This window comes from Eufriesea mexicana, unplaced genomic scaffold (genome assembly GCF_001483705.2).
Source record: "Eufriesea mexicana isolate 0111107269 unplaced genomic scaffold, ASM148370v2 scaffold202, whole genome shotgun sequence".
In the NCBI taxonomy this organism is placed as follows: domain Eukaryota; kingdom Metazoa; phylum Arthropoda; class Insecta; order Hymenoptera; family Apidae; genus Eufriesea; species Eufriesea mexicana.
Genome location: NW_016908372.1, coordinates 528,766 through 543,381, shown reverse-complemented (window position 1 = coordinate 543,381; position 14,616 = coordinate 528,766). Strand labels below are relative to the sequence as shown.

The window sequence follows — 14,616 nt, the reverse complement described above, 5'->3', positions numbered from 1 at the left end:
GTGTAATTTTATGATAGATATTATCGGAACAGTGGTACGGGAAATAAAATATTTTATTTCTAAAAAATCCAGACAAATCTTTTAAGCTATCATTTTATTTTTACTTTTCGATCATCGTATTCTTGTAAACCAGTTTTAACTAATTTTAATAGTCGACAGTCTCGTGTGCAAATAAATTAACAATAAATAATATTAAGTAACATTTCTTACATTGAACAAAATTGATCCATGATATATCTACAGTATCAAATTGAATTTAATAATTCAATTTTCCTAGAAACTGAAGAGGTATACATATACATAGACGCAGTATGCACTATTTAGATGCACTAAATTATCTTTTAACAAGATTTATCTCATTCGACACTCTAATTCGAAAATACAAAACAAGATTCAAATTTTTCGAACAATTACCAATACCAAAAATTTTTGTTTGTACTCTCACACTGAATGGGAGTTCTTATCAGATATACGTTCTAATCATAAATTATGGTACATTACGTAGACATTAATATCTTCTCTAATCCCTTTAGTAATATCTGAGATGTTCTAATTAATCTAATGACCCAGGTGCGCGTGTTGTAACACTTGAAGCTATTTAGCAAAATGAATTCCATGTTTCCAGAATTTTTTTCGTCATGTTACCTGGAATCTCTCGCGAAACGTTTGGGAATTAGCGCGAGGCGATTCTTGTGGAACTTACCTTTATCGGAAGTTTCAATTGCCAGGATTCCACGTGAAAGTACCTGACATTTGTATAGTTAATTGGATCTATTTAGCATTCAATTAGACGATGTTAAACCGAACCAAACGATAGTGGAGCTCTTTCTATTATTACTTTCATATGCAAACATCATTAGGTACGCGGAACTTTTCTTTCCTTTCATATCGTGCCTTTAAAAATATAATTCAAACGAATACTTTAAATCTCACATGGAACTCTATATTTTTCTGCGTTAAAAATTACCGAATCTACGAATTTTTATTTTCATTTGAGTATTTAGAGCGAAACGTGGAGCTTTCGAATACGGAGAAGTGGGCAAATTTAACGCGGATAGTGGAATATTTATTATCTAGGAAATATTACTCAAATATTAAGTATTCTCTCGAAAATAAATTTGGTCGGATAAAACTGTTTCTTCGATAAAATAGAAAATCTTTGGTCGAGATTCTTTTCTCAAAGAGCGATCATTCCGTCGAATTAATTCAACGTTACGTAAAAGCGGGCCATTTTATTCAAACGCAGATTGGTACACGGGAACAATCGTAATAAGTATCACACGCGTGATATGTTTAGTAACCGTAATTATCATACTCATTGTTATAATGCAGTGAAAGAAGTGGTTGCTCATTTGTCACCGGTGTTTCGAACAATGTAATGTCTCACTTTGTTGAACACCGTTTCCTGTGGCACATTCGGTCGATGTGACAATAACAGTGAGAACTTGCAGTAAAAAAGTTACCGTTGTGTCCCTATCAACTATTTCCACCATCCTATTTTTCCCTTTTCCTTTTACTAATGAAATCATGAAAACAACGAATTTGAAAAAACTCGAATATTCGAACTCGCTGTAACGATTTCTCATAGCGAAGAAACTTTTCTAAATTACTCATTACAACTTTTAACTAATTTTTCGGAAAAATAATTTGACAGAATTTTTAATCATTTAAAAAGAAATAAAAATAAAATACCTTTCTACTGAGATTTAATTGATAGTAAAATTCAGTCGATTAACTTTAGCAAATGGTATTTAATTTTAATTAAAAATAAAGGATTTAATTGAAAATAATTTTTGAACAACCTCTTACACGTAGGATAGCGTGCAAAATTCGAAAAATACGATTTATCGTTTCTTCGAAATATGTTTCAAACGCGTTCTTTAAATTCGAATTTGGAAAACACAGGGGTTTGACAGGAAAATACAACGTTTAGTGAAATGTGTAAGATATTAAAATTGAAAACAATCTCGATGTTTACTTACACACTCGGTTGTAAACATTTTGTACATTCCACGATTACCGCTGATATTACGTTGATGATCACTTCGTGTATCGCCCGTAAAATTAAATCATCCATTCCATCTCACAAGGAAAGTATGGGGTGACAGAATTCGATCGTTGACCAAGTGTCGACGGAATAGTGGCGAAACATAGGGATCGTCTAATGAACAGTTTACTGCGCTATAAACTTGTTTTGGTTTTGAAGGTTGATTTTGTTTTCCTCGGCACTGTACGTATATTTGACGGTCGAGAACAATCGAGAACGGTTATCACGATTTTCGGATAAATATTGGGTATAGTTTGTGCACGATGCAATCAATAAATCGTTTCCCGTGTCAATTTGCTTCGATAGGAATTATTTGAGTAGTTTCACCGGAGAGCATATGTAGAATACATGTTGGATGTTTTTAAATTTCCCTTTCTTCCAACCTTATGAATTTTTGATTTTCAATTTAATATTATTAATATAATTAATAATAGATAATTCCTATGGGAGCAAATTGATATTGGAATTGATTTGTTAGTATATATTAATATAATATAATATTAATAGTACAGGTTGCCCCAATTATATTAATATTAATTATGACGCTCATTTGAATAAAAAGAAACGTTGAAACGCTTGAGCCGGAAAATTACATACTCGTTACACTTGTAGCAAGTGAGCATTAGCAGAGGTTAGCTCCCACCAACTGCAGCAAAGTTGCACGGTAATTATGTTCGAAAGTGTTTAAAGCAAGTCTTTGTAAACACATAAGTCTGCGCTGTACTAACAAACAGTGACATTAACAATCCGCCAGTTAGAGCTTTATATGCTTACGTTCAACGACACTGTTCCATTTCTTAAACAAACGTTCATTCCCATTGTCTCCTCGCGAGGTTACATAAATCAGTCTATCTTTAATAACCGAAAAATCGGTGGCCCTATTGCAGAAATTTATGAAACAATTAAAATCACTATGATTTGGCGAAGAAAAAGAAACAATAGATCATTGGGAGAAAAAAAGACAGGAATGTATAGTTCAATTAACATTTGATTTAGGTTTATTTCATTTCATACTCTAATTGATATCCGGTTCGTTACAAAGTTGCTAGACACCGGTATATTAGTAATAATTAAGAAATTAATGATCATACTGTTCAAGTTTCTATTAGTAGTTGTACTCATTATGATTCAAAAAGGACAGATCGTAGGATGTCTAGTCTATTTATTATTCCACTTAATATTCGACGTACGTTTATTTCACTTAGTATTCTAATTAATATTCGACTCGTCGCGAAGTTACATAAATCAGTCTACTATTAATAATTAAACAATCAATGACCCCTATTGCTGAAATATTTGAAACGGTTAAAGTTAATAAAGGTAATTAAAAATTTCAGAGAGAAAGGAAGATGAAAAGATCCATCAAAAAACACCAGTGACCCCACTGTTCAAAATTTTTAAACTGTTAAAAACACTGTGTTTCGAAAAAGATAAAATAGATCGAAGAATGCCTAGTCTACTTATCGTTCCACTTAATATTCGACTTAGGTTTATTCCACTTAATATTCTAATTAATATTCGACGCTTTAATGTGGATGCGTCTTATGAAAGTCAGAAATGTGGTCGTAAACATGGCTCGATGTGTCTGAAATATGTTTTGTGTCCGAATGTGTGTTCCAAACACTGATTTTTCATTTGAAAATTTTGTCGACGAGATGGAAACACAAAAATTTAACGTCTGAGAACGGCAAATCTCTCGTGTTCTCGCGTGCAATAATTCTATCTTTGGTTTATTACGGTTTCAAGAACCTTATCAGGTCATCAGTTTACCATGCGATTACGTTAGAAAAAAAGGAACTGACAATCAAGCAGCATGAGACGAACTTATTTTTTTCTTCTTCAAGTAACTTTAGTTGTAATGAGACAGAGTAATTAAAGAAAGCGATCTTTGGCAACATCTTTCAACATAGTAATTATTCTGAAAGTGTCGCAATGAAATTCATTGGTATCGAAAATTATAATATCGTTTAAAAAATGGTAAAATAGTTCTCTAGATATAAATTTACTCGCGATAGTAAGAGATTTCATTATTTATGGTAATTCTCTTTTATCGAGATTTCTTTTTATCTAATCATTAATTAAATTTTCCAATGTTGGAATTTATTTGTAATTAAATTCGTGGCACAGGATTCTACTGTTCTATAGAAAGTATTACTTTCTCTGGATTATTTACATTTTAAATAAGGTATAGTTACCTATAGCCCTATATTTTTATGTAAGATTTGATGTATTTTATATATTTGTCGTATACAGGAACCGATATAAATTGCATAAATTTGTAATGAAAAGAAGTCACGTAAAATAATACCTACATAACGTAACATTCTTGATCATTATTATTGTTAAAAATATAATCCTATGCCCGAGCGGTTAATAAAATAATAATAAGTTAGTATAATAAAGCAATTAATGAACGCAATACCTATGTTATTATTCCTCACAAGCAACGTATCGTGTATACATATACAACGTATCGGTTTCAGTTTATAAAATATCTTCATCTTAATTACTCGGTATAGGAGTACCAAACAAAACAAACGTTTTGTTTGTTTGCAGAAATAATGGTACGATTTAAAATTTGTCAAGTTTGAAATTTCTCGGGAGTATGCGACCTTTAATTGGTAAATATACTAACAGTCGAGTTGGAGGACTTACGTTACCGCGAACGTTTCGAGGAACCATTTTTATTATAAACTTTATTCTTTATCTTCTTCGTTTGATTGTTTCGAGCTCTGTCACTTTTATTTTAAACTCACGTACACAAAACACCATATTTAAAAAACAATCACCGTTATCATATGCATATTCTGGCTTCGCGTGTATACAATTTTTTATGTTACTTTTCATTCAAAAAATAAATTAAGTCGAGATATTATCGCGTTAAGAAACGAAGCAATTATTTATCAATAGAGTCTTAGATAATTAGCTTTTGAATATTCAAATGAAACGTTTCAGTATTACGTCAGAGAATTTACTAACAGATAATTTCCCCGATAACTAACTAACAACAGAGTCACAGTCTAAAAATAAAACCAAATAAAACTCGCTATTTCCAAAAACACCATTTTCCAAATAAACAATATCAAACTCTACACGTTCCAAATAAATATTTTCACTAAAAAAAAAAAAAAAAAATTCCATAGTTAGAAGCTTTTCTAAGCACACACACACACACACAAACGAAGACCTGCATAAATAAAAGCACATAAAAATTATCAGTATTCCCTAGTAACTATCAACCTGGTTAACCTTCAACCACACTCGTGTAATATCTCGAATCGCTCATTAGCAAACCTCTTCACACTATACTCAAAGTGCACCACGTGTCACATAACAGGCAAGCCACGCAACCGGAACCAACAAACCAAGAAAAAGGAAATTAACAAAGAATAAAAATAATAAAAGAAGAGTAAATTTAAATAAAATAAAAAAGAAATAAAACGAAAATAAAAAGGAATGACTTACTTTCTAAGCCACTTGAACATTCCCATCATGCCCATCGCGCACGTGGCGCATCGGCCGACCGTTCTCAGATAAGGCTGGACGAACTGACAGGTGAAGACCGCGAGGCCAACCAGCACTGTAAGCGTGAGATTACTGCGCGGCGCGCGCGAATCGAACCAATTCGCTTCCGTTTCGCGACTGACTGCTTCGCGAGCGCTCGTGCCGCCGCGACACTTCCTTCTGACACTTCTGACAACACGACTGACCGGCCGTTCGCCGTTCCCTCCGAGTCCTAGCACCGTTGCCCGCCGATCGTCCCCACTACCAATATCCTTGCCGAATCTTCCGTATCCTTCCGTACTTTTGCTTCTTCGCCCCGGTTTACAGTCTTCGATGCTGTTGACAGATGTATGAAACGAAAAACCTTCGCGTAATAATAGGCACTTACGAATACAAAGAGAGGCAAACATCTGATATGAAAAGGGTAAGAAGCCTCAACGGGGTTTATATGAAATAGCTTATACGTATAACGCGATTAATGAGTAACGTGTTGTAGAAGTCCGCGTTACAGGAAATCGTGCTGTATGGGAATTTTTCTCGTATAACCCGCATAATTGAAAGTAACAGTGAAATGACTATTGCTACGCCAAAGTTTATTTTCTATGTTTTGTCAAATAGTATTTTAAAAATTAATGGCGTATTATCCATGCACGTGAAAAATCTTTTATTTCATTGAAATTTAATAAAAGCGTAATTATACAAATTTATATATATTTTCTTTGAATTTGTTAAATTGGAAAATAGTTTTCGTTATCCGGTAATTCTTGTGTTTTATTATTTTCCGCGTTGAACGGAGAATTGTGTTATATGAAAACAGAAGTCGCAATATTTTTGTCGCGTTATGTGAGTCTATCGTAATTGAGAGAAAACCTTTGTTTCTTGCGCTTCAACAAGAATGCGACGAAATTTTGCGTCGCAGTGATATGTTGTGTTTCGATGCGATGTGTTCTGTTCTTAGGTAAATTTACGAAGGTTTTGCTTCGGATTTAGGGGTTTCTTGGAAGACCAAAGTTGTTATGGGGGGTACTCGTAAGCTTTGGGTTTTGTTTCCCTTGTGGGTATTGGAAATTATTTTTTGAGAAATTTAACGTTGATCGTACTGTACAGAAATAAAAGCATTCTCCGTAGTTTCAGTGTTTCTTGAAATTTATATCATGTGTGCGTGTGTTACATGTGTATGGGCACCGTGTAATGGGTCTGGCAGTTAATACAGTGGAATATTAACCATGGTTTACATTATCTTAGGTTTATGATCAGTTCTGCTATCTTTACAAAAATATTCTAAAGATAGTAATTTTTGATGTGTTTGAGCTTAGAAAAGGTGGATGATTTTCATAATATGTACATAGTTTAGAGTTTACTTAATCGTTTTCTGTGCGAAATAAAAAGATCTGTTCGATTATCTTGCAACAAACTTAGAAAGTGATGCTTCTTCTGTTAAAAATTTTGAAATTTGGCAGGTAGAAATTAAAATATGCTTGAAAATAAATTCTCTTGTTACGGTGGACAGAAAACTTAAAATAAGTTTAAAAATAAATTAGAAATGGCAAATTAGTATTCTGCAAGTTACACACTCTTATCTAAATATACATATTTCAATAATTAGTGTTTGAACTCATTCTTTGGCTTCTAATTGCATTAAGAATTTAATACGTATGCTTACTGATAAAAATTAAGAAACAAAGAAATGATTTACGAATTTTTGTATATTGTTTATTTTCCGATGTGCAATATAATTTTAAGTAAAATTAAACATTGGCTTTATACAAGAGATTGGAAGAAAGTTACCTTTATCGACGTGAAATATATTATTTCAAAGAATATTAAAAAATTAGTTATTTTGTTTCTTAACTTTCACCAATAAGTGTATGTATCTTTGAAGATAAAGAATATAAAGAAATTCGTAAATGTTTATTTCGTTTCTTAAATTCTATCACGAACAATAAGCGCGTAGCGTATAATAGAATATCGAAATAACGACTTAATTTCTGAATATATTAACGACCAAATCGATCGTTAATCCAGAGCAACATGAAGGGCTGAACTTTGTCTTTTCATAAGGTATTAGAATAACAAATTGACGTTTCATTTGCAATTAAAGCACCGATAACATCGAATTAATTTTCAATCACTTATCACTGACTACTCGTTAAGTCGCATTATCTTCATTAAATTTAACTGCGCTTTTAATGTATCATGCAGATGGAATTTTTCACGTGTCAGACTTTCATATTCAACCTATCCTACCATTACAATAATAAGCTTACCTCCACCAGTCGAATATATGTATCATCTTCACTTTCGCCTTCAAGCTCGTCCTGAAACTCGTCCTGGAGCAATTGTACGATAAAACCTGTATTCGATCCCTCTCATTCGTTACATGACAAATTGCAATTTTAATAAATGTCTCGTTACAAATTCGTCAAATTAACAGTTTCGTGTCACAATTTCACGTTTATCTGAATTCCTCGCTAGTCGTCATAACAATAAAACAGAGTCTTCGTCGAGAATGAGAATTTAAATGTTAAGAATTTGCGCGAAGGACATGCGACATCGTGTCGAACAAGTCGAAATACGACTCATGGCCAAAACCTGACGCAGCCAGCATGTTCGAGTTTGACAACAACTTTTGACTTCAGCGAACTTAGGCTAGTGTTTTCAGTTCTTCGTAGCCTCTGCCCCGAGGTTCCTTGGTCGTATTATAAACAAGCGTATTCGTTGAAACATTTTGGATTTCTTCTTCTCTCGCCAAAATTTAATTTCCTGGTTCGAAAAGCGAAATATATCATGCGATAATAATAATAATAATCAGAATAGTAAGATGATTTACTGAAATTTATTTTTCTCAAGATGTTATCTTACCAATTTTTTGATGGATCCGGAAAAGACGGGCACATCTTCCTCGTCTTTGATGCTTGGCCTTATTTTTAGCCGTTAGATGATTCCTTGATTGTCTTAAATAATTGCACTTTATCATGATCTATTTATAAATTGGCTCGAAAATATTCTCGAAGTAAACAAGCGATCGTTTGTGAACCATGGTATCGAAGCATTACTGAAAAGATTATTGAACTAGCAAAACTGGTAGTGTTTAAGAATATAGTTTCTAGAACGTAGAGTAAAAGAACAATAATTCATAAACCGATAATTCATATCGATAAACAACTTGTATAAAGAATCAACATTTTAAAATTTCAACCTATACATACAAGATTAGGTTGATGACTATTTTGATCACATCTATTTAAATTAAAAACTGATTTCAAAATATCCTTCTAATAAACAACTGATGGTTTACAAACCTTCACGAGGTTTGAAACTCAAAATTAATAATAGTCTTTAGCGAATGCCGCATAATATCGAAGTAGCGAAGATTATCGAATTAGGGGATCGATCAATTTTCTTCCAATTTGCTCACGATATTTTTTTTTTCTTTTTAGAATATATTGTAAGAAAATAATAATTTTGAATCTGTCAGAAAATAATTACTGTTATATAATTTTCTGTATTTCAAAATTTGTAATTTATAGAAATTCTATAGAATTGATGACTGATTCTGTCAAAATCGTTTACAGAGTATTCGCTATACTACAAAATTTCAAAATTTGCAATCAGTAGAAATACGATCGAATCAATGTTCAATCTCGTCACACCTATTCTATGACAGACATCACGTGTGACGTTACTTCAAAAACGATGCACATGCTCAGAGATCACCGATTTAAAGGCATTTTAACAATCAACCTGACAATTAGAGTTGTAAACCGAACCGCTTTGGACTCGTTTGGGAATTGCATTCCTAGACGATGCTTGTTGCTTTGGAACTAGGAAGCTTTTGCGGAATCATTGTCCGCGATGAAGTTCGTTTGATGTCAGGCCGTTGGGACGAGTAATGACGTGCCTCTTTTCGCTGGCTCAATTCATGAGACCAGCAGACGGCAATCAGTGTGATGAGTGATAACAAACAACAATTACTACGTGCAGTCTGCGGCAAAAAGAGAGAACTGGGCCATTGGCGGTGCACGTGGGAGGAATGGCACTTTACAATGTAGGAATGAAAGTGTAGCTTCATTGCTGGTGTATGACAGAGGAACTTATAATTATTTAAACCACGAATTCTCTGATACCCTATACTATACTATAAATAAGAATTACGAAATTTGTCTTTTTTAATATTTTCATTAAAAATATTATCTCTAGTTTGTCGGTTTGTTTGCCACTTGTGGGAGATACGGTGACATTTGTTGCTGAAACAAAAATGAATTAATATCGAGGAATAAGAGTTATTACATTTTCTATAGATGTAAAGATATCGTTCTTTATTATCGTGATTCGAATGATAAATTATGTTACACTGAAGAAGAGTGATAATTGGAGTTGACTTACTACATACATATCTTGTATTAAATTTGGTAATAGTGAAAATTAATATATAATTAACTTCTCTCTATATATTACATTTTGTTGTGTAGAAATTTCGAAGAACAATTGCTTAGAAAAATATATATCAGTAGAATAATTAACAATATCAGTGACGTAAATTTCAAATTCATTAATGTTAGGAACAATCATAAATAAAGTAATGGATTGTCTATTTCAAAGGAATATTCTCCCTTATTGTAATTTATAATAAACAGCAATTTGCAAGAAAACAATGATTCGTTAGTTCCAACAAGCAAATACGTTCATTAAATTTTTGCGTTATTAATATAATATTGCTCTTATAAAATATAACAGTATAATATAATAAATTATAAATTCACCGACAATTCGTTACAAAATACTAGTTCAATCACAAACAATATCAAGTTCAAATGTGAATATAAATTATAATTAAGTACACGAGATTTCGTATCGCAAGACCATTAATTTAAAGACAAATACACATTGTATAACAGTTAACAATCATTCGTTCACGCATGGTCAACAGATTAATAGATTTAAGTTAATACTTAATCAAAAATATCGTTGATATCGGTAGTTTTATTTACCTGCCAAGACTAGTTAGTTATTCGAGTCGTATCATAGCAATCACGCAGATAGAGAAGAAGAACGTGACAAGACAAATAAACGGTAAATAGAGGTAGAGATTTAAAGTCGTAGCGATGAAATAGAATTATCACAATAATATTAATGAACTGGGACTAGGATTCGAAAACGAGCCAAGGCTTAACTTGCACTTTATATCCTTGGACGCTTCACGTTTATTTTGGCCTTCGTTTTCATCCATCCACTTAATGCCATTTAATGCGATTTCATTTCTTGCCTTACACAGGAGGTAAATGCTTGTAAATGCTTGCGCCGTTGTTGAGACTGTATTATGGGAACAGAAAAAAAGCATACGATTATTAATTAATCGTTGTACGTACAACGATCATTAAAACAATTGGCCATGATTACAAAGTGTTCTGTTTTTAAAAATAATAATTATTTATGCCTTCAATATTTCGCATTTTTTTAAGAGTATTTTCTACGCTTCTTTTCATAATTATGTACACTTATAAATTTTAATACACGAGAATTATTTTTATGGAGCCCGGAACATTTAGTCCAGTGAGTAATGGCAACTGTGTACACATTAAAGTATTCCCGCACCGATTGCAGTGTGTCAGGGGCATTTATTACCAAGCATGATACGTTTAAAAATGAAGGAAACTAGTTTTTCAACTAGTACCTTGAAACCTCTGTGCAGTCGATCTTTCATTATCGCTATAAACTCCTTGTAGGATAACTGGCCATCGCCATCTTCGTCGAAAAGTGCAAAGACAGTATCGATAATATGATCGCTGAGCACGCTCCCTGTACAAAATTTTACAGCTCGTTGGAATTCATCTGGAAAGAAAATTTTATGGTATATATAAAATTTTACTTTTATAGTGTGTATTTGAAGTATTCTTTTTAGGGACGAAATTATCCTGAAACCTTTCGATATCGGTTGATCTGCCAGGGTGTATATTCGCATGGCTATTGAAAAGTCATCGAGATTGTTCAGAAATTGGTAAAAACGTCGAAATTCTTCGAACGTGATGCCTATTTGTAGATCTGCGTTTATTAGTATTCTATCCAAATACTTATCGTATCTGCAAACAGACAATTATACAAATTATTCCAAATTTCAAGTAATTAGTAAAATTCTCATTTTAAATAATTCTTATTGGTTAAATATTTTACTTCATTTTAAAAATCATAAGAGATACAATGTATTTAATACTATATTATGTACAATGTAGCAGGAGAAATTTTATATTAGAGAAATGACGAACATACTCGTCGGTATCCAGATGAGTGTATCGTAGCAAGATTTTTGCAAAATCTAATTCAGATATAGTCTCGCGGCCTTTACTGAACTCGTGGAATTCGAGTTCTAGAACTTCATGCTGTAGATTTTCCATGAAACACTTGAAATCTTCGTACTTCAATTGGTTGGTTCCATCCTTCCCAAAGAAGTGTATCATTAGAGTCGTATCGACTGCATGTCGTCGTTGCAACCCCTGCAAATGACATTATTGTAGTTGACAATTTTATTTTTTATGTGCAAATAGACACAGCAACAATCAACATTTTTTATTTCAAGATTTCCTAAGTCTCATTTACTTTAATTTTGGCTAATACTTCACACATTTAATCATAAGTAATACTTCTTTGCTGTACATATAATAATGGATAAAAGTGTTTCTAAATAGCTAATTTAAATATCTTTAGTAAGAGTAAAGATATTTAAAAATATTGATAAATCTTTAGATACCTGAATATAATGTAATATTTATATGATATAATAACATATAAGTATTCATAATTTATATAATATAATAATTCTTTATCCAAGTCTATAATGATTTACATTATGTTTTATTTATATTTCTTAATTTATACATTTACATATTTTTATGTAAATGTATTACATACGTTTATCCTGTGATCTTTTATTTTTCTAATTGTTCCATCTACTATCCTTAACCAATCTTTTATCCTATTGCTTACTTTATGTCCCAACTTTCTTTACTCTACATACTTCTATATCTTTCATAATGATTGCTACCTGCTCATCGTCGATATACTGTTCTTGTATTTCCTCAGGAGTCGTCTGCTTTTCGGTCAATTTTTCTTTGCTTTCCGCACCATGGCGTCCTCTCCAGGCATGACTGAAAACCTTCTCCATCTATGTGAAAAAAAGTAAAATCTAATCAAATTTCTATGTTGGAATCTGACATAAAACCTTCGTGACAGAACGTACAGGTGGATTTGCATGATGTGTCTGAAATAAATAGCAAGAGTTAGCATAGCAGAGATTAATATGGAGGCAAATGTGTCACTTCTCTGATTAAAAGTTAGAATTCACAATAAAAATGATTTTGTACAGTGCAGCATGTTCGTATGGTCGTACACGTGGTATTTTGCTTCCAAGCTTGAAAGCAATGTTAGACATAAGGTATAATTTTATGTTACTCTGGCAGAAATTAATATTTACTCACCTAACATCATCTTCATTGAGATATTGTTATGTAATGATTAGTATCACGACAGTTATATTTTATATATTAAAAAATAAATTAAAGTAACATGCAGAATTTTTAATAAATTATCAAATGATGTAAAATGAAATTTTACTTGTCTTAATTTCTGGCGTTTAAGATTCAGAGAATCATTTTTTTAGGTACTAATTTAAATTGAATATTATGTCATGTTTAAATCGACGCGTTTATAAATTGTAATTAATTATTTCAACGGTTCTTTTTAACTCGGAGTCGCGGTTAAAATTTGAAATTGTGAATTCTATTTATGAATCACAACGATGCTTTATAAGTAGTTCAACTTTAATGCCAGTCTCATGTTTTATTTAAAAGTTATAAATTTTAATCGGCCAAGTATTTCGTCGAGATACGTTTGGATGTCTTTCGTATAAATCTTTTATTCGTTAATTTATTACATAAATTTATAAATAGAATCTATATTTTAAATATTATTTAAATTACGTAGCTTTTATGTCATCGGTTAAAATTATTTTCTATAGTACTATGTTACCATAGAAAATCATAACATATAAATACGATATTATTAAACGAAAATAAAATCAAAAATCTTTTTTATTTCTATATTGGTAATTTTATAAAAATTAGTAAAAAGGATCTCGTGGAATTTTATAAAAAAATGAAAACTCACACCAGTAAGATACAAACAAATAATCACGCGCATCTCCAAGTTACATGACTCAACAACTTACGTAAGAGTGAGGGAAAAGTTGATTTTTCTCATTCTCTTCTCGGGCGTTACGAAGTTTCGGTTTATGAATGATCTTTTCGTTCGGTAGCATTATGTGTTTCAACTGGTACATCGAACAGAAACAATGATACGTATCAATGACACTTCGACTAACAACTAAATTGGCAAAGTAAAAAACAACATAGAAAATACAAACTTAAGCCTCAGCAAATTTGAAATGATCAAGCAAAATCATGAACGAAGATACACGAACAAAAACGGCACGATAAAAAAAGAAATTAAGGAAAAAAAAAAACGAAACAGTGCAATTTTGCACAATTTTTCAAATTGCTCGGAAAATGAATTAAAAGAAACAAGCAATAATGCGAGATAAATGAATTTATATTAGAACTGAACACTGGCGGGTTAATTAATTTATTAATCTTGAAAATAAAAAATATAAAAAATTAAAAATTAAAAAATAATAAAAGATTCATTTAATCGATTAAAAATATTATTCTGCCGGTTTTGTAATTTATATCATAATTTCGTTAATATCAATACGGAGCTTACAGTCTGAAAATTTTAAATTTCGAGAAAAAGAAATAATAAAAATAAAGAAAATATATGGAAAACGAAGGAAGCAGAATTATCGTCTTATCCGAAAGAGGATGTTAGATATTCATGAAGGTACGAATTAATAACATTATCAAGCAGGTTCGTTAGATGTCAGAGGCCCACAGCTGTTTGGGGGCTGGTTGCGATCACAAGCGAATAAAATGAATCGCGCATTGGTGATCGAGATTGCAACGAACACCGGTCAGATTCGCTGTTTTCTTTTTTTTCCCATGAATATATTAAAACTC

At 31.8% G+C, this 14,616-nt stretch overlaps 2 protein-coding genes across 5 annotated transcripts in view; both read right to left on the bottom strand.

Moving 5' to 3' along the window:
- Positions 1–7,844, bottom strand: part of LOC108555613 (uncharacterized) — a 28,039-nt gene extending 20,195 nt beyond the window's left edge. The window contains exons 1-2 of the mRNA XM_017911379.1: positions 7,819–7,844; positions 5,513–5,887 (exon numbers count right to left, since the gene is read on the bottom strand). Of these exons, the coding sequence (XP_017766868.1) occupies positions 5,513–5,887; positions 7,819–7,844 (401 nt within the window). The remainder of the gene's footprint in view (positions 1–5,512; positions 5,888–7,818) is intronic.
- A 2,690-nt stretch (positions 7,845–10,534) lies between these two features.
- Positions 10,535–14,616, bottom strand: part of LOC108555636 (Mitochondrial calcium uptake 3) — a 41,711-nt gene continuing 37,629 nt past the window's right edge. For 3 of the 4 annotated variants that reach the window (XM_017911415.1, XM_017911417.1, XM_017911416.1), the window contains exons 7-12: positions 13,773–13,874; positions 12,591–12,710; positions 11,819–12,042; positions 11,474–11,631; positions 11,226–11,383; positions 10,535–10,864 (exon numbers count right to left, since the gene is read on the bottom strand). In XM_017911415.1, coding sequence (XP_017766904.1) covers positions 10,796–10,864; positions 11,226–11,383; positions 11,474–11,631; positions 11,819–12,042; positions 12,591–12,710; positions 13,773–13,874 — 831 coding nt within the window. In that variant the 3' untranslated portion in view covers positions 10,535–10,795. The remainder of the gene's footprint in view (positions 10,865–11,225; positions 11,384–11,473; positions 11,632–11,818; positions 12,043–12,590; positions 12,711–13,772; positions 13,875–14,616) is intronic. The other variant, XM_017911418.1, reaches the window with a different exon arrangement.